General features: G+C 42.6%; 1 protein-coding gene across 1 annotated transcript; it reads left to right on the top strand.

Annotated features, from left to right (window-relative positions):
- LOC144824626 (gamma-crystallin-3-like) lies at nt 1–17,831 on the top strand. Its single transcript, XM_078683682.1, has 3 exons — nt 1–94; nt 3,974–4,216; nt 17,504–17,831. Exons 1-3 carry the CDS (start codon nt 86–88, stop codon nt 17,777–17,779), a joined length of 528 nt encoding a protein of 175 aa, XP_078539808.1. The 5' UTR covers nt 1–85; the 3' UTR covers nt 17,780–17,831.
- The last annotated feature ends 2,603 nt before the right edge of the window (nt 17,832–20,434 follow it).

The raw sequence follows: 20,434 nt of genomic DNA, 5'->3' as shown, positions 1-20,434 counted from the left end.
GGGTTGAGGCTGTTTGTCCTGCACAGTATATAAGGCCAGCTGGGCGCTGTCACAACACGCACTGCATATTCACAAGGCAGCCAACATGGGAAAGGTAAGGAATACATTTTGAGGTTTCTCGGTCAAGCTGTGATGTTGTAGATGCTAGAGTAAACTTTTAGACAATGAGTTGAAATGAGGGGGACGAAAGACTCCACACTTCTCAGGAGAAACTGTTAGACTTTGTCAAGGGTTCCCTTCCAGCCAGGGAACAAGTGACAAAATATTTCAATGGGCAGGCCTCTGAAATCAGCTGTTGGACTGACTTTTATTGGTTAAATGTTGCTAAAGGTAGTAAAAAAATGTAAGTATTCTTGAAATATTATGTACATTGAAATTCAATATTTTAGGCCCACTGCAAAAAACTGCTCTCTGATGGCGTTACCCACTCAATTAGTTTAATAGATATCAGGGTGCCCAGGCCTGTTGGTATTGTTCGGTGCTCGAAGGCTGAAGTTACATTTGCTAAACATGGACGTCAAGCTTAGTCCAAACCAAGGGCTTCGATGGGTTTCCAGGTCTAAACTACCTCCTTGGCCACCAAGCGTAGCAGCTCCACATCGCTGTGCACACACCAGTTTCAGTTTCAAGTTTATTTTTATTTGCTTTGGTACTCTACTGAGGACCACAAATATTAATCAGATAAGATTCAATTACTACAACGTTTAAAACTTCTCATGTTAGTACAAAGATAAAAAAGGTTTTAAAAATTTATAAAATTTATAACATACTAGTTCATTCGGGGGAGATTTGCATGTAATAATCAATTCCTTTACGGTGGTAATACGGCATCTGACATATATGGGGTACAGATGTTTTGCCCTTGCCGCTACTACTTTTGGATTGGGACAAGTGAACAGTAGATGCTCTAAGTCTTGCTCCCCGCCATTACATAGGCTGCATCATGTGGTTTTGTTTGGATGCCATTTTGCTGTTATAGTTTGGACGGGTAAAATGCCCAGCCGAAGCAAGATAATTGATCTCCTAGTGCCATGCGTGAGATTAAAATCTATATATTTCTGCGTTTTCTTGAGTGCCACTGTTTCCGTAATGTTTTTATCTAAAGTTAATTTGGTGCAATGCGAGGAGTCAAGTTCAAAGCTAAGTCTTGGGGTATAGCATTTCAGAAAAAGTTTCAATTGAGATGGTGTCCAAGTTAGCAGCAGATTGGCATTAATATCTGCCAGTTTAAAGGCAATAGACATCGCTGTGACTTTCATGTAAAGGGATATGTGGTTGTTGGTGATGTAAGGTCCCTCAGTGTTGATTTCAGCTGAAGGTCACACAGTTCAAGCTTCTTCGTCCTACAATGTCCTTAGTCCTAAGATCTGGATCACGCTGCGTTATGAAGTGCAAGGCAGGACACTCGATCAAAGCACTGTCCTTATTGCACATGCCCGTTGGCAGTGTTTATTAATTGCGAACCAAGCATAGAAGGGATTAAATGCAGCAATGACTTTGACAGATGTTTGCAATAAAAACAGAGGAGATAGACAGTTTGGGTATTTGAAATGTTGTTAAAAAATGTGTTGGAACGAACAATGGCGGGCTGAGTAGATTCACACTGCAACATCTTTATTTACTAATTTACAACTTTTACAGTCTGTCTACATTTTTAGCAACTTTTGCTTAGAGTTAGCTCTAAGCCCTAAGGGGACTCTAGCCTATTAGGTGGCGCTCTAAGGGGACGCTCGCCTATTGGGTGTCGTTCTAAGGGGACGTTCGCCTATTGGGCGGTGCTCTAAGGGGACGCTCGCCTATTAGATGAAGCTCTAAGGAGATGCTCGCCTATTGGGTGGTGCTCCAATGGGACGCACGCCTGTGGGGTGGCCGAAGACCTGATCATTGAGCTCTGGGATATTTTACTTTGGAATTGACTCTATGCTGCACAGTCCATATGCTCCTCTCTTTTGAGCAGTCACAGTGACTGACATTCACTTCGTGATGTGGGTGACTAGAACATCGCTTAAAACCGAATTTTGTAACAGAGTTGGGCACCAGGAGCCATCCAGCAAGACCACATTCCAGAACATTCCTCGACAGAATGGACTCAAACTGCCTTCTTGAAAACCATAGAATTCTCTTGGACCAGAATGTCAGAGCTAGGTTTCAACAACATAAAACCGGGTTTCTTTCAGTAGATTGGTCACGAGGTAGGTTTTTAGGCTGACCTTTCACGGCACGTCATCACTTGAATAGCGGCAACATTCCTCACACACCTGTCCTATGACTCTGAGGCCTGTAATAGGTTGAAGATGCAGGCATTACATTCTGTCAGCACATTGAATACATTGAGGAGGTTCTTAGGGAAACGTTCTTTCAGTAACTACTTAATTTCTTTGTAAATGCAATTGAGCTTTGTTTGTATTTCGCTTTCCATCTGTCAATAACGTTTTTATTAAAGACTTGGAAACCGTTTTCAAATTATACTAGTGCCCTCAGCCTCGAAAGAGTACAAATAATTTTTACTAAAGGCCAATTAATTCTCTACCTCTTGAACTGCTGGGCCAAGGTCTGAGTGGCCTATTGGGCTATCTGGTGGTGCCAGAATGGCTGGTTATTGTGTGGGACTGTGTTTTCGCTATTTGTGGACCTGTGATATGACTACAAATAGTGCATGCAGCAAGCACAAATTCCATAAATCTCCCAAGCCCTGAAAAATACCTTTATATAATTTCTTTACAAATTGCCTGCAGTGATTTCCAAATCCAGTTGTTTAGCTATCTGATTCGCTAAGCGGTCCTTTTTTTTACTTGGGTGCTAGGGCCTATTTTCTGTCCCAGTCCAACCTTTTGCTGGATCTGGTGATAAGGCATGACAGCATACTTACAATGTGTGTCGTACAAGGAAAACTATTTCTTCATATGACAGGTATAGGAAAATCCAAAAGAAATTAACCCAAAAAAATGAAGACCATTGTTTCCACTCAACATAGCAGTAACAAGCAGGCCGCTTTCAACTTGTGCTGGATCTTTGAAGGTGCTGGAATTCACTGTGCAAAAATGTTAGTCACTTCTAAAAGGAAGTTTTCTGAATTCCTCTCAAATGAAAGGCACACTTGTCACCATTTAATAAACAAAACAAACAAAATACAATTCCGAACATTCCAAAGAGCCAATTGTTTCCCAAAATAGGAACTAAATTGTGTGCATTTCATAATATTTCTGGGTTTTGGGCCTAACTCGCATAATTCACAGATTGTGAACGTTTATCTGTATAGCATCTGCAAAAGTAATGTTATTCGGAACAAGGGAGTTGTTACATGTTTGACTTTGGAAACAGCCTTTACAAAGCAGTCATTACATCACACTACCTTTACATAGCAGTCACTACATCACAACATTCTTTACATTGCATGTCATTACAACGCAGCCATTAGATAGCATGTCACTACAATGCATGTCATTACAACGCATGCCACTACAATGTAGGCATTATATCGCAAGTCATTACAACGCGTACCATTACAACCATTACACTATCCAACACTTACCCTACTTTTGCACTCACTGGAGTTGGAATAGTAATTTTTACCCCTACACTTGCCAACACTTAACCTACTGTTGCACTCACTGGAGTTAGAATATTAATTATTAACCCTATGCTACCCAACACTTACCTTAAATGCAATGTAATGGTATGCGTTGTAAAGGTATAATACGATGTAATGGAATCAGTTGTAAAGGTAGTTTCTGAAAATGCGATGTAATGGCATGCGATGTAAAAAAAATGCGTTGTAAAGAATGTTGGGATGTAAAAACTGCATTGTAAAGGCATGCGATGTAAATGTTTGCGTTGTAACATCATACATTCATTTGACTTTGGTGCTGCTTTAAGCGTATGCTATGGAAAATTATTTGTTATTGTGCTTAAATAAACAGAAATAATATATATGTTTGTTGAATGAGTGTACAATCTTCATTTGTATCTACAGATAATCTTTTACGAGGACAGAAACTTTGGGGGCCGCTCTTATGAGTGCAGCTCTGACTGTGCTGACCTGAACCCCTATTTCAACCGCTGCAACTCCCTTCGGGTGGAAAATGGCAACTGGATGCTCTATGAGCACCCCAATTACAGAGGGCACCAGTACTACCTGCGAAGGGGCGAGTACCCTGATTTTCAGCAGTGGATGGGATACAACGACTCCATCAGGTCATGCCGAATGATCCCACAGGTACAACTTTTTCAATGTATGCCAATGTCCTCCCACCGCTTCAATACTCAGAGGTTGCACACATATGCAGTATCATAATGTGTGCTATTGTCAACCTTGTTACTCTAAGGAACAGGAATCACAGTGCCCGCTCATTGCAAAATTGGGAGGATTGTCTGCTTTCTATTGTATGACTGTCTTTCAATTGGCTGCAGCGCACATGAAGCACACATTCTTTTACTGCCTCTGTACAGTGAATGTCTGCACCTTATTGTAATCTTTTCCTTTGTCTTTGTACTGCTGTATTAATTGGGTGGCAAGTGAAAGAATCCCTTTGGACAGTGGTACACTATGGAAAGGCAGTGCAGTGCTGCGAGAAAGCCATGCTGCATATTTGAAGCAGACGCCTGATGTTTTTTAGTTCTTATTATTACGTTTTATATATAACAGCATTGGGATGATGAATTACCATGTTAGATATCAAGAAATACAATGGCCAAGCTAACATAGTGCATAGAAAGAGGCTTCACCCAGCCAACTGGCCCTTTCCATGATGGCTGTAATCATAATCCATGTAGAAAACTAAAAAGCAGAAATAAAAAGAAACCCCAGTAAGAACCACAAGAGTTCCATCTTCTTGCAATCCACAATTATAAAAGCATCCTCATTCTAGCATGACAGAGGAGATTTCTCTTTGGTCATTTCCATCGCTATCCTAAAATGTAGCAGGAATAGACGCTGCCGCTTCAGTACCCAATCAGGGACGGTTAAGAACAAGGAGGTGGGATAATATGCGCCTCCGTGCCTTTATTAAAATGAGGAAACTCCTTCACTAACGGCTAGGAGAATGTACATTTTACTACAAGACTGGAGACTCTATTATGTATTATCAAAGCATTTGTGCAACTGACAAAGCTGCATATCATCTCGGCCCACAATAAGATATTTTAAATTGTGTGCACCTGCAAATGTGTTCCTACTTGGCCCCTTCTCAAAACTCTTTTGAGGCTCTAGCCCCTCTGGCAAAGTGGGCTCCAAACAAATCCATATCTACCCCCTCCCCCAAGAACAATAACCTACTTGACCCATTGACCAAGAGTAACAGAAGAAGTTGGAGTGCAAGCCTTACGAATAGAGATTAGTAGCTAAGGGGAATACCTTCTCAGGTTCTCTGTAGCATGAATATATTGTCTAATACATAGAACAACATATAGCTTAGATGTAAGGGAGAAGCTGGACACTCTACGAAAGTCGAAGCATCTTTAGTATGTCTAGTGATAGTAAAGCACAGGGAAAAGCTACATTGTGGTAATATCCACTGACCTGACATTGGATACTCTTAAATGATACCATCATAACAACATAACCAGTTTCGCAGTAAACATTTTCAGTGAAAGTACATCATTCTCTCTCCAAGATGGAACAATTGGAACACCATATCAACATCCCAAAGTGAAGTTTATCTTGATTTCGGAGGATTCGAGTACTTGATCCCCTTTATTAACCCACATATTACAAGATTGTGGGACTTGGCCTTTTTGGCTAAAGTTCCCTAAACTTTTTGCTTTTCCCCTACACCTTTTTTAGGTCGAGCGTAGCGAAGGGACCTCGTGTATACTTTAGTATACTTTGTAAATGGGACAGGGGAGGTGCACGCGCTTTCCGTCTCGGATTTGACCTCGTGAGCGCGCATGTGTGCGAGCGCGACTCTGCCATGCGCTTAGGAAAACGAAACCTAAGAGCCGCGCGACGTGAGCTGTCTACGGTAGAAGCTCACGCGCGCGGCTCTTAGGTTTCGTTTTGACTGGTTTGTTTCCCTGCAGTCTCGATCTGCCGCTGAAGTTTCAACAACTACTTCTGATACTTTTTTTTAAAGATGTTCTACTTTTGTGTCCACTGTATTTTTCATTAATTATCGATCGCATATAGGCTACAAGAGGATATTTTAAAAAATCACGCAGTTTTACCTGACCCAAACACAGCGACCACTCTAAATGCCGACCAGCCCCGGAGCAACCTTAGCAGTGCAGTTTTACAGAACTGTATCCGAAACTCTATGATGATCTGGAGAGCTAGCATACAGCGCTGTGCACTATGGGATAGGCTCGCCTGGCCGGTCCTCCCAGCTTTCGCTGCCAGAGGTAGATAGCGGAACTCGGTTCGGGGTGACTAGAGAGTACAGTCCTCTTTCACCGCTCACTCCAGGCAGCTGCCTCTCCCCTCTCGCTCCGGAACAGCGCAGCCCCCATCACGCTCACCCCAAGCTCTGCTCATGTCCGCGCGTTCGTGGGCTCCTGCACAGTGAGCGGCCCCAAGAAGGAGCCGGGCCCGGGAGAGGCCGAGGGGCGGCGAGGCCGAGCCGCGCATGAGTTCCGACGAGCTGCCGCAGCAGCTGCAGGAGTGTCAGGGCGAAGCGCAGCCAGCTGAGGCCGGAGCCCGAGGAGACACATCCAAGCTGCCGCCCGACAGGTGGGTTGGAGGTTTGAGAGAATAGGAGGAGCATGGGAAGGACCAGTTCACTGTCAGAACGTTTAAAAACACTCATGGTTCTGTTGAGATCAGAATGTCATACAATCGGGGGGAAACCATGGGTAGGAGGTTTAAATCACTGTTCTACGAGGGGTGTGTCAGAGGTGTCTGCTAGCGTTTTGCTTGCCAACAGCAGAAAGCAAGTGTTATTGACAAGAGCTCCATAAATATAGACTCGTATATCTAATAACAAGGGACATCTCAGTAAATGTTAAGTAGTTACATTTGTTGAGCACATGGGTTGCGTGACTTTCTCTGTGATGTGGTCTGGATAAGCGTATATTGCGTATCTACTGGTACTGTGCGATTCAGAACATCAGCTGATCCCCCTTTTCCTTTATGATAGACGCTTATAGCCACTGGAGGCGCACAGTTTATAATCTGATATACCGGGATGTGTGTATGTATGTGAAGCCGCTCTAAGGTATGGAGCAGTGTTTGCAGGAGGTGGGCGAGGGAGGTGCACTGACACTTAAATGAGGTTAGTCCTGGTAAGGAGCAGCAGGCCTGGATCCAATAATGTATCATTTACTGCGTCTGGAACAGATCGCGCCGATAAATGCAGTGCACGCTTGCCCTGCTGCGAGCTTGTGTGCTTCTAAGCACTGTTCGGTTTTTGTGAAATACATTGTCTGGAAGGACGTTGTCTTTCCTCACAGAATCAATCTGTGCAACCATTCAACAACAACTGGTTCAAATATACGCTATCAATGTTTCAAGCTTTATTGCAAATGTCACAAAAAGATGTTAATATTTCACTCCTGTTCTTGGATTTTCGTCACAATAAAATACACTGAACATAATTTCACAAAAGTTCTTTAGAAAAGTTTAAGCTATTGCCATTATAAATTACAATAACTTCTATTTAAGTATTAGTTATTTAAAAAAAATTAAACGCCATTGTTATTTGTAATATCAATACATCTAAGTCATGTAAATACAAAACATATTGCATTACAAATGCTATAGGTATCACATTTGCGAAAGTTATAACTATTGGCATTGTAAATGACAAAGCTATTAATTTAGCTATTTAAAAAAAAAACATGAATAAAAACTTAGCCATTTACAATACCAATAGCTCAAACTTTCCTAATGCGAGACCTATTGCATTGCAAATGCTTGTTCTGACTAGTGTTGCCTACTTAGATGCTTTGGACACTTTGCCACTGCTAAACAGTGTCAAAGTGCAAGTGCTCCCTGTGTACAGTGTAATGGTAATTAGTTGTCCATAATTGGTATGTTGTATTACTAGCGAAGTCCCTAGTAAAGTCCACTATGTGTGAAAGGGCTGGTAATGCAAATGCTACTAGTGGGCCTGCAGCACTATTTGTGCCACCCACTCAAGTAGCCTTAAAAAGGGAACTCAGGCCTGCCATGGCAGGGCCTGTGTGCAGTTTGTGAAACTGCCATGTTGTTCTGTCAAGTGCACTCACTTGCCAGACCGCACCCTTCCCTTTCTGTGCACCTAAGACACCCCTATGGTAGGTCTAAGGTCACACCTGGAAAGGGCGTGGTGCATGTGAAAGGTAGGACATGTACTAAGGTGTATATCATGTCCTAACAGTGAAATAAACACCATTTCAATTTTCACTGCTGAAAGGCCATCTTGCCCATTACAATAAAATGGGAAGGCTGTGTAATATGTTTTCCAGCCTATCTTCCCAAAGGATAAAGATGGAAAGGTGAAGTTTAGTATGCCTGAACTCACCCTGCAATAACACATCTTTTTATGAAGATGGTTTTTGCATGTGTTTGTAAGCCACTCTTTCAGAAGTGGCTGGGTTTTGTGCAATAAACATTTCTGCGTGTCTCTGTCCGGTTGTGGATTGATGTCTGGATTTGAAAGCAATAGGATCTGGAGAATGTCTTGAGCCAGGGGAGGAGGTGCGCCAGCACAGGATGACGTGGATCTGTGGTGTAGGGGGAGGAGAAGCCCTGTTGTATGTAAACATTATATATCTATGGAGCTATACTTACCATTAGCCCTATACCAATTATCAATAATCAGTCAGTTGGCAGTGAGGAAAGTACAATAGTTTTTTTGGGGTTTTTTTAATTTCAAAAGATTTAATTCGAATTTTTTTTTACATTTACGGTACAGAGATAGTGAAGGCAATCATGAACATGGAGGACATTTTGGATTTCGCAGTTTCCTTCACAACCTGATCTGCGAACGCATTCCCTTCACCTACTTCATCCACTACTGCTTTGTGTGCACTACATTTAATTACTGTAACTCTTTTGGGCAAGGTTAGGGCTGTCAGCAATCGTACAATTAAAACACCATATCTACCCGCTGTATTTTCCGATCATGGGATGTGAGGAACCCTCTCTCTGCCCATAGGCGGCCAAAACTATGCACAACGCCAAAGGCGTATTGGCTATCTGTGTAAATATTAACTTCCAATCCTTCACTTAGTTCACAGGCTCGAAGCAACGCTATTAACTCAGCTGCTTGCGCTGATAAATAGGGCACTCGCGCAGTTTCAACTATACTACGGAGGGTAGTGATCGCATACGCGGCTGTTGTGGTGCCATCTGGTAGCTTGAAACACAAGCCATCCACATACAATTCTCCTTCAGGGTCAGATAGAGGAGAATCTGTGAGGTCTATCCGTCCCTTCGTTTCCTCTTCTGTCCGAAATATACAATAGTGTACATCATTGCTTGGTGCGTTCAAAGGGAATGTTAGTAACGTGGCTAGATTCAGGGTAGCACATTGTTTAATAGTTATATGTGGAGCAAACAGGGTTAATCCATATCCAGTTAATCGTGCACTCGTCAGGTGCTGTGTTTTGGTTTTGTTTAACAATGGGTCCACAGCATGCTGTACCATGACTGTGAGATCAGTATTCAAAACGAGCCCTTCCGACTGTCGGATAGCGACCGCTACAGCAGCCATTGTCCACTGACAGCTAGGGAGGGCTCTGGCGACATTATCCAATACCGCCGATAAATACGCACAAGGCCTTTGCTTACCACCAAATCCTTGTGTCAACACAGAAAGCGAACAACCGTCCACCTCAATGCTATAGAGTACAAAAGGTTTTCGGTAGTCAGGGGTACCCAAGACGGGTGCAGAACAAAGTGCAGATTTTAATCCATCAAATGAAGTCTGCCATTCATCCGTCCAGGGTAAAGGTTTATGCACTTCCTTAGTAGTTAGGTACAGGAGAGGTTTAGTGAGCAAAGACAAATTAGGGATCCATTGGCGACAATAAGAAGTTATGCCAAGAAATGCACGAACATCACGTTCAGTACGAGGTACAGACATATTAGCAATAGTAGCCACTCGTTCAGGGGTTAGTCTCCTCCCCTCTTTCGACAGTAGATGACCAAGATAAGTCACCTCCTGTCGACAATATTGAATTTTAGAAAGTGATACTTTATTACCATTAGCAGCCAAAGGAGATAGTAATTTAACGGTAGCCTCCTTGCAACCTTCTTCAGTGTCTGAGGCCACCAACAAATCATCCACATATTGGAGAAGTACATTACCAGCAGGAAGAGTCAATTCATCCAGAATAGCTTTAAGAGCCTGACTATATATACTTGGGCTTTCAGTATAGCCTTGGGGAGCACGACAAAATCTGAAGCTGCGTCCAGATAACAAGAAGCCGAAAATATGTCGGCTCTCAGGGTGTATTGGGATGCTAAAGAAAGCATTCTTCAGATCGATAACCGAAAAATATTTCGCGGTGGGAGGAATCATTGTCAAAATGGTGGTAATGTCTGAAACCACCGGGTACTGAGGGACTACAATCTTATTAATTTCCCGTAAATCAATTACAAATCGATAGGCATCGATGTGATCATTATCACTATTAGGAGGGGCCTTCTTCAAAATCGGCAATATGGGGCTGTTACAAATATTCAATGCTGTTTCTTCCACCACTCCTTTGTCTATGAGATCCTGTATAATGCCTAGTAAAGCCTGTTTGCCAGCCGGTGAAATCTTATACTGTGGAATACGGGGCAAACGAACATTGGGTTTTAATGTAATAGAAACAGGCGGGATTTTCAACAGTCCTAAATCAGTTTCCCCAATAGCCCACAAAGTGGGAGGGATACCCGCCAACTCGGGAGAAAGGAGGTCATTTTTAGTAAAACATTGTTTCGTATAATTCTCGGGAGATTGAATCGTCAAATACACACCATCTGGGGAAGAATGAATTTTAGCAATTAACTTTTTTAACAAATCCAAACCCAAAAAATTTTCCCCACAGTTTGATGTCAATAAAAATGGAGAATCCACAGTCAGAGGGCCTATGGTTATTGGGATAGGAGCAGAGATGGGGCTTACCACAAGGATTCCAGAGAATCCCACTGAAACGTTATTATGGCCAGACAGAGTAGCCCCCGGGACCAGTAAATGAGCAATGGAACTGTTCATCGCAACCGTATCCACTAGAAAATTCTCAGAAGTTCCCATCAATCGCCCTTTCACATAAGGTCCTTGCTGATCAACGGGTACTAACACCTGGCCCCTTCTCTGTCTTTGGCTGTCCTATGCATATCCATACCCCTTTTAGCAAACAAATGGTCTTGCAGAAATTGAATTTTCATTTTCATCAAAGGACCCAGTTAGGGGCCCCTGTAATTCCACATTTTCTTTGGTATATCGGTGCCATAAAGTATTAAATAGAATAGGGGAAATACCATGCTGCACATACATATCATGACTTGGGCTGCTCTCCGGGGGTGCTGGTTGACTTTCACTCAACCGTTCTTCTTTTCGTCGACATCCACATCCAAAACATAATTTACTAAAACACGGCATCTTTCCTATATCTGGGACTCTATTTCAATCACAAAAACAATCAGACTGACATGGCCATGTCTTCATATATTCATACGTTCACCCCGAAATTCCCTTTTTATCATCACACAAAAACCTGCATTCGTTCATCAAACCAAATCGACATGTCTTTCCAAATGAACGGAGCCCGTCGACTCTCGTTATGGAGAACTGACCAAAGCAAATTCCAAGCCAACAATTTACAGGCAGTTCAAAAACTACCCAGAAACCGTCAGACAGGTTTTTAGCTACAGACCGGCCTACGGACCATCCTCCGAACTTCCTGGTTCGCCCTCAAAGCTATTCCGACTAAGCCCGCTGCCTTAGCGCCGCTTCAGATATGTTAGGAAGGCTACCCAGGTTCAGTCACTGGCGTTTCCGAGAACAGTCCAGCCGGGTATACACCACAAGTGCTACACCTAGGCGTCTGAGCAAGTTTCTACAATTCACCAAATAGCTTGTGGAGCATTCACCCGTCCAGCCACTCTGCCGCCCCTTCGAATCTCCAAGTTCTCCGTGGTCCTCCTGACCACTAATGCCAAATACAGTTAACCGTTTCCAAAGGTTTTTCAAAAAGGTACCATCCTAAATTAACAAACGAATCCACTCACCTGGTGCACACAGGTCTGATTGCAGATTTCCGCTCTGCCAACTCCTGTGACCCATACACGGTCACCTTCCCGGGTTACACCCGTAAGACTCCGGTGAGGGGCCAATAGCAGCTGGGGGCCCTCTGATCACGGGAGCAGAGCAACTCAAAAGTCTCCGGTCGGTCCACCCCCGCAAGCAAGACTACCCCCTCAATGTCCGCTTCAAATCTGTTTACGGGAGGACGACCCCTACACGGAGTCCCGGCGGAGTCGCCAACTGTTGTTTGTAAAAATGATCTATCTATGGAGCTATACTTACCAATAGCCCCTATACCAATTATCAATAATCAGTCAGTTGGCAGTGAGGAAAGTTCAATTGTTTATTAGCAAAATACTCTACGCAGAGGAGCCTCCCCACGGCCTTCACCCTCGAGGTCCGCAGAGAAGACTGCTGGCTTACATTCAAGACAGGGCATATATACCTTTTCATTACACACGTGAAACACTATAATAGGAAAAGTAGCAGCTGGCCCTCGGGCTCCAAGGAAAGACCATATATGGCACACATAATTGGTTTCATTATTAGACACGGCTATTGTGGGTGTAGGTTAGTAGGGGTGACTCCCTTTCATCTTGGTGCTAGGGAGGGCAAGAACGGCACCTTCAGGAATGCGCTTATCGCCCTAGGAGCCAGATGTGACCTTGGTTCCCAAGACAGAGAAGAGAACACCCCACATTCAGCTGTCCACTATAACTCATTATAATCGTGTAAGGAATAACACGTGACCATCACTGAAGCGTAGGTAATCACATAGCAACATGGTGCTGGTCTTGCGAGGGCCTAGCCTATGTACAAGAACAATCAATACACTCCTTTAAATACAAATAAATGCAAGATACATTCTATTAATTTCAAAGGCAACTACTTATTGATACATCTTGCTAATACAATATATATCGACAGTACAGGTTTATTATATTTTATACATGAGTACGAGGAAATCAGATTTTTATCCTTCAGCCCCTATAGGTGAAGAGGCCTGGGCTAGTGCTATAAAACAATTGTCCCATCTCCTGCTGAGTGATTGCGAATGCAGACCCCCAATAATCAAAGGAAGAAGGTATCACTGGTAGGGAAGCACCCAGAACAGGTTTAAGCAGGGGTCAGTGCCCCCTGTTACACAAAGACTTCAAAGCCATTGAGGGGTATACCTATGCGAGCTGAAGCTCCTGAACTTTGGAGAATGGCTTGATCAAGTGCGAACAAGACTGGAGCTACTTCGTAGTCAAGAGGACCTTTGCCAAGGAAGAAACGACTGAAGAGACTGATGGATAGGACTGCTCTTGCTGTGTGATCGGGGGCAGGCCTGCAGTTTGCTGTTTCAACCAAGGAAAGGCTATAGTGATTTTGCTCTGAGCTGTGTCCCTCAGCTTGAAGGTCTCTGCGGTGTGCTGTGTTCTGATGTAACTATCCCCAAGTGCCTGAGGTGTGCTGGCTCCCTGTTCGGAAACACAGGAACACAAATGTTTCCAGAGAAGAATCTCAGATATGTTGTGCGCGTGTGCTCTGTCTAGCCTGAGACCTTCGTAAGTTGTGCCCTGTGATCTTGGGCACGTGGAGTTCTAACTGTGCATGTGCTTTGTGCAGCCTGAGTCCTTCGAGAGGATTGTCCTGTGAAGGTGTGCACCGGGAAGACAAGTAAGTCTCAACGATGGAGTGTGCATGTGCTTAATGCAGCCTAAGACTTTTGTGTGGATTGGCCCGGGGTGGTGCACACGAGAGGGGCAAGTGTGTCTCAGTGATGCTGGGTGCGTGTGCTGTTTGCAGCCTGAGACCCTCGCCAAAGGTGTCCTGTGATCGTGGGCACCCGAAAATCAAGAGTGTCTCAAGCGACGCCATGTGCGTGTCCTTCCTATAGTCGGAGACCTGTGCAAGTTGTGCCCTGTGATTGGGGGCACCAGAAGATAAAATTGGTCTACGCAACACGGAGTGCGTGTGCTTTCTACCACCCGAGACCTGCGCAAGTTGTGCTCTGTGATCTTGGGCACCGGAAGATCGCGTGTGTCTCAGCGACACTGCGTGCATGTGTCGTGTGCAGCCTGAGACCCTTGTGTGGAGTTGTCTGGTTATTCTGCACCCAGAGTCCAGTGAGTCTCATTGACTCTGAGTGCGGGTGTAGTATGCAGCCTGGGATCTTCCAATTGCCCAGAAATTCGGAGAGGTTGCATCGGAGGCCCAAGTCGCTGGACGAGGAGAGGAGAGTGGGTCCTGGGGCGGGCCACAGGCTCGGAGGGAGATGCTCTTGGCCTCCATCTCTGTCCTGTAGTGTGAACCTCTGCTTTGGCTTGGATCGCGGCCCGTGTGCCAGGGGAGCAGCAGCATCGGGGGCCGGAGTGTGAAGCTGCATTCACTTTGTTATATCTTACCCGGGTGTTGGGCAACTGTGGCGGGAGACTACCCACAAGCATCAGGAGTGGCGTGAGACCACCGGAGGCACCGTGAACGGTGCTGGAGTAACGTCTATATTGCATTAGTCCTGCATAACGGAGTATCTGGTGATTGTATGATGGATTGCCTCATTTCTGCACAACAAACTGTTTATTGGTCGTATTGCCCATTGCATTAGTTTTCCATAACGATCTGCCTGATAGGTGTGTTACACATTGCTCTAGGTTTGCATAACGAACTGCAGGATAGATGTGTTGCGCCTTGTCTTAATCCTGCATCACGAACTGCCGGATTGTCGTATTACACATTGCATTTGTGTTGCATACCGAACTGCCTGATAACTGTATTACATATTGCATTGCTTTTTCATAACAGAGTATCTGAAGGGGACCGTACGCATTGCATTGCGGGGGCATAATAGTCTACAACGTTCTTGCATTACGCACTGCATTACAGTAACAGTACAAATCACCAGATAACCGCATTACCATCTGCATTATTCTTATGTTGTGAAGTACTTGATTAGTGCATAACAAATTGCATATTACGACATTAGAAGTAATTAGGATTCTTTAGTTTAGCTCAGTAGTAATAGGCCAGGGGGAGCTTTACTCCAACGCATATGTTAGTTTAGTATTGTGTGATCGCATTGTATATCTTTTTATAAACATATACTTGTTTTCTATGAAACTCATGTGGAGTCTATTTGTGGTGTCATCATTCGGTTCCTGTGAGCGTAATTGCAAATACTTTACACATTTGCCTTGAAGATAAGCCTGGCTGCTCGTGCCAAGCTACCAAGGAGGTGGAGCGGGGGCTATCTCTAGAAGTGACCTGTCTTTTCCTAACGTTGTGGGCTTGTGTGTCCCTGTTTGGTCAAAGGTACCTACCACAGTCAACCAGGGAACCGGGGATTATAACATGGATGTTCTCCTACCTGTCTGTTATCTACTTTCTGATGACCTGATGATATAGTTGATCTGTTTCAGTTTGTAGTATGGAGTGACGTTTGCTGTACGTCATGCATGCAAAGAAATAAAGAATTCCTGTGACATCTGATGAAATAGGATTCACAACAATCTCCAAACACTAGCCAGACCATACGTCACAGGCTTATTTTTCTGCCTCCACTGCTCCTATTGAGCAGGATGCCCTGCATTTATGTATATGTAGATACATAAATATAGTATATATGCAGATGCACAGGGAGTAATATGCAATTTATTGCAATTTTTAGGTGTAGAGAAGGCCATGAGCATAACATATTAAAATCTGTGCTTCTACATATATGGTTTATTGCATTCAGTTTTTCTTTGTGTGCAGTAGTCATAACTGGAACACAAGTGTTTACATCTGTCACCTGAGATAAAATTACAATAACTAAGCCCTGTTAATTGTTCTCGCCTGTAAAGTGACTCAAGACTGGAAACCACAAGTCATTAAGGGCTAGATGTGTGTAACTCTAATTTACCGACTCATAAATACCGAATTTTACCGATTCGTTATTCATGAATCGGTAAATTAGAAGGAGGGAGATGTAGGTAATTTTTTATTTTGAATTACCGAATCTGTAACATTCGGTATTTACCGAATCGGTAAATACCGATTCGGTATTGCCTATTGATTCCTATGGGCCTTGAAGCCCATAGGAATCAATGGGCAATACCGATTCGGTATTTACCGAATCGGTAAATACCGAATCCTGCAAGGGTGCAGGGGTTGTCACTTTGACACCCTCTAGAACCCCAAGTACAGGCATGTGTGACATGTGGCACACATACATGCCCTAAGGGCATGTCTGTGTGTCACATTGCACAGGTGTGCATGCACAGATGTGCATGCACACCTGAATTCGGTATTTTACCACCCAATAGGATTGGGTACTTATAAATTACACTTAAATATTGTTTGGATATTTTAGTGTTCAAGGATGGATAGTGTTTAGGGGTAGTGAGGGAATCAAAATTTACAGGTATTGGTGTTTAAAATGTTCTATAAATTATAATAATATTATAATAATGTTCTATAAAAAGTAAAGTTTAATATTTAAAAATGGTATCATTAAATACATAATTAAATCATAGTTTTAAAAATCAAACGAAATGGAATAGAAGAAAGATAACTTAAATAATGAAATTCATAATATATAAATATATATGTATATGTATTATATATATATATATATATATATATATACACACAGACACAGGGTATACATGTATACGTTTAATAATTTATATATATATATATATATATATATATATATATTATACATTAATATTAATATGTATCAAACTAATATTTACTTACCTGTGAAGTAAAGAACTGGAGATATAAAGGCATTGTAAAGGCACTCCTGATGTAAAAACTGTGATGCAATAACTCCCGATATAAATGACTATGAAGTAACAGCTGTCATTCTTGTGAGAAGGGTGAGTATCACCCTCATAAAGATGTAGTTTTGATTGTGTCATAGGGCTGTATGAAAGGGATGGCTTGTCCTACATACTATTTTAGTTTAAGAGCACTTGACAGGTATGGAGCACCTAATATTTAATGATAGTTCGATATGTTTCACTAGGTTACAGGTGGCAGAAGAAACGTGACAAACTGAACATAACCTTTCTTTTTACTTTGCTTGATCTTGATCCATAACTCTGGTGTACATCAAGGTAGACTGAAGATCCCTGTAAGTGTAAACAAAGAGTTTCATGTTAGTCCCTATGACTAGACCTGGGTCATTATCAACAACAATGGGAAGAAGTTCTTGAGGGAGGTAGTGTCTTCACATATCAAGCAGGAGAGGGTGAACTAGTAGGCCCCAGTATGACTACTGTTGAAACAGAAGCTAGATCAATTGAACCTTTACTATATGTGTTGGTAAATATTAATTTTATTTCCTATAACATTTTGTTGTATATTTATTTCCACACTTGCAGCACCGTGGAACCTTCAGGATAAGAATCTATGAGAAAGAAGACTTTAAGGGCCAGATGATGGAGTTCATGGATGACTGTCCAAATGTTCATGAGCAGTTCCGCTACCACGACATCCACTCATGCAATGTGCTTGAGGGGCATTGGGTCTTCTATGAAGATCCAAACTACAGAGGCCGTCAGTACTACCTGAGACCAGGAGAGTACAGAAGATACACTGACTGGGGTGCAATCAACAGCAGAATTGGTTCCTTTAGGCGTGCAATGGACTTCTACTAAGCAAAGAATATTACTTGTATAATGTTCACTAAATAAAGTCATCTGAAGATTTTTTCTAGTGTTTTTTGTGAAAGCCATACACACACATTTTCCAGTGCACTTAATACTGTACCAGACAGTAATAATGTTTCACAGCATATCAAATCTCTTTCTAAATATATAAATGGTTTAAAAACAATCATCTGTTCACTAGCTTTAGCTCACATCCCTAGTAAACCTACAGTAGTGTATAGAACTACAGATGGGCAGCTATTAATAAAAGGGTTGTTTCCCACCAAGGAATTCCAACTGAGAACGAACAGACAACAAGAGTGAAGTTCCCATGTTCCATTTATTTTTGTCAAACTTGTTTTTATTGATTTTCCAAGGCATTAAGTATCAAGCATGGTAATACATTCAGTTACTGAGAGGGTAACATTGTGTTAATGCAAATATTGCAATGCTGCGATAGATGTGTGAGGAGACTTGTAGATTGGACCTAAAACCTTCTGATGCGATGGATGGTTTGTGTTTTCTGAGAAGGTGGGGTGAAAGTAACGTGGTTTCATCTTCTATGGAGATTTGTGATGTCATGGATATAGTGACTATTGTAATTGTAATTGCATTTATATAGGCTTACTACCCCAGACGAGGCGTAGAACTGCTTTTTCAGGGACTAGTGTGCTACTCCAGAACCCAAAAAGGAGTAGTGGTGAATTAATATAGGGAAGATTAAATTAATTTGAGCGGCGGACATATTAGTCTGTTATTTGAATTGAAAAATATAGTGGGGGATAGAAGAGGGAAGGGTTTGCAGTTATGTAGTGCCTACTACCCCTGAGGAGGTGTTGAAGCACATTTTGGTGGGAAGCATGCTACTCCGGAACATAAAAAGGATTATTGGGGAATTAGTATTGGGAAATATGATATTAATTTGAGTGATGGACATGTTAGTCTGCTATTTGGATTGAAAAGGATAATGGAGGTATAGAAGAGGGAATGATGTTGCATTTTTCTTTCTCTTTTTTCTTTTAGAGCTCTTAGCAGTAGGAGGAGGTTTGGGTTGGGCGAAGGGGTGGTGAAGGCGGGATGAGTCAGATGGAAAAGTTTAGAAAGGCTTGTTTGGGAAACTGAATAGTAAAAGATGAGATGATGCAAGGATGGGTAGAGGAGGGTAGAGTCTATAAATGGTTATTTTGGGGATCATACTAGTAGAATACATTTTGGGTTGAGTGAGAGAGTGGAGGTAGAGGATATAGTGAGAGAGGTATAGGGTGAGAAATAGGTGAGAGGCTAGAAAGGATTATTTTGGTGATCCTAGCAGTAGAATGGTGTTTGGGATGAGTGAGAGTGGAGGAAGATGATATATTGTGAGAGGTATAGGTATAAGGTAGTGCAATGAAGATGCTGCATTAGAAGGAAAGTAATACCTTTAACCACTTCAGCGCTAATGACAAGGGTAACTCGTCATGGACTTTCCATTGATTTCAATGGAAAGTCAATGGAAGATCATCAGGTGCCTTAGCAGCCAAGTGGTTAAAGATACATAAGTCCATGAAAGGTAGATATGTTAAGGAACAGAGAAGGATGTGCCAACTATGTTTTTTTTCTTGTATGGTGGGATTTTGAGGCGAGTTGCCAATCTAGAGCAGAGGTTCCTTTGTTGAATGTATTTGGGGATTTTATTCCTGACGAAGAGCGGTCCTGTTCCATGCATTTCTTTGTGGGTGATACAAAGCAGCTTGAATGACGATCTTCTGGCAACCGGTAACCAATGTAGGGCTTTCTAGACCATGTGAGATGTGGGCTTGTGGCTTTATATGTAAGAGAAGTCTAGCAGCAGAGTTCTGAATCCTTTGTAGTCTTTTCATAGTTGTTAAAGAGGATCCTGGTATAATTGAGTTTAGACAGAACAAGAGAGATAGTAGCCTGGACCTTGTGCAAAAATCCTAGGTGGGGGAAGATGCATCACAGAGTTTTTATAGTAAACTTGATCTTACTAGTTTGTCCACATGGGCATTCATTGATTGCTTGGAGCCCATGGTAATTCTGAGGTTTCTTACTTCCCTTTATACTTTAAGCGGTGTTGCCTGGTCATCAGGCCAGGCGATGAGTGGGTCATCATTTTTCCAATCACCACACATGAGTATTTCCGTTTTGGAAGCATGCAATCTGAGATGGCTCCATGCCATCTACTGATCCATGGCTCTGAGACAATTTAAAATTTGTGAGTGTCCAATGTCTTTGGGGCTTTCCAGTTTGAGGAGTAGTTGTGTGTCGTCTGCATAGTTATAGCATATGAGGTGAAACTGACTGATCAGTGCCGGTAATGACTTCATGTAGAAGTTGAAAAGCATGAGGGAAATGATAGAGCCTTGAGGGACGCCTGCTTTGGGGAAGTATGCTTTGGATGAGAAAAGGGAGGTATGGATGACATTAGTTCTGTTGTGATAGTAGGATGTGATCCAGTCAAGAGCAGTCCCCTTTATGCCTGCTTCGCAGTGTCTTTGTATTAGAGTGTCATGGTCAACTGTGTGAAAAGCAGCAGAGAGGTCCAAGAGAAGTAGTGCAACAACCTCGTTCCTGTCAACTGTGTTTTTAAGGTCATCCCATATTCAATTAAGGGCATATTCTGTGCCTTTTTCTGGACGGAATCCTGTTTGGAAGTATGAAAGT

The sequence above is a fragment of the Lissotriton helveticus genome, chromosome 3_1, assembly GCF_964261635.1.
Source record: "Lissotriton helveticus chromosome 3_1, aLisHel1.1, whole genome shotgun sequence".
Classification (NCBI taxonomy): domain Eukaryota; kingdom Metazoa; phylum Chordata; class Amphibia; order Caudata; family Salamandridae; genus Lissotriton; species Lissotriton helveticus.
Note: the sequence above shows the minus strand (reverse complement) of the source record. Positions and strands in the feature narration are given on the sequence as shown.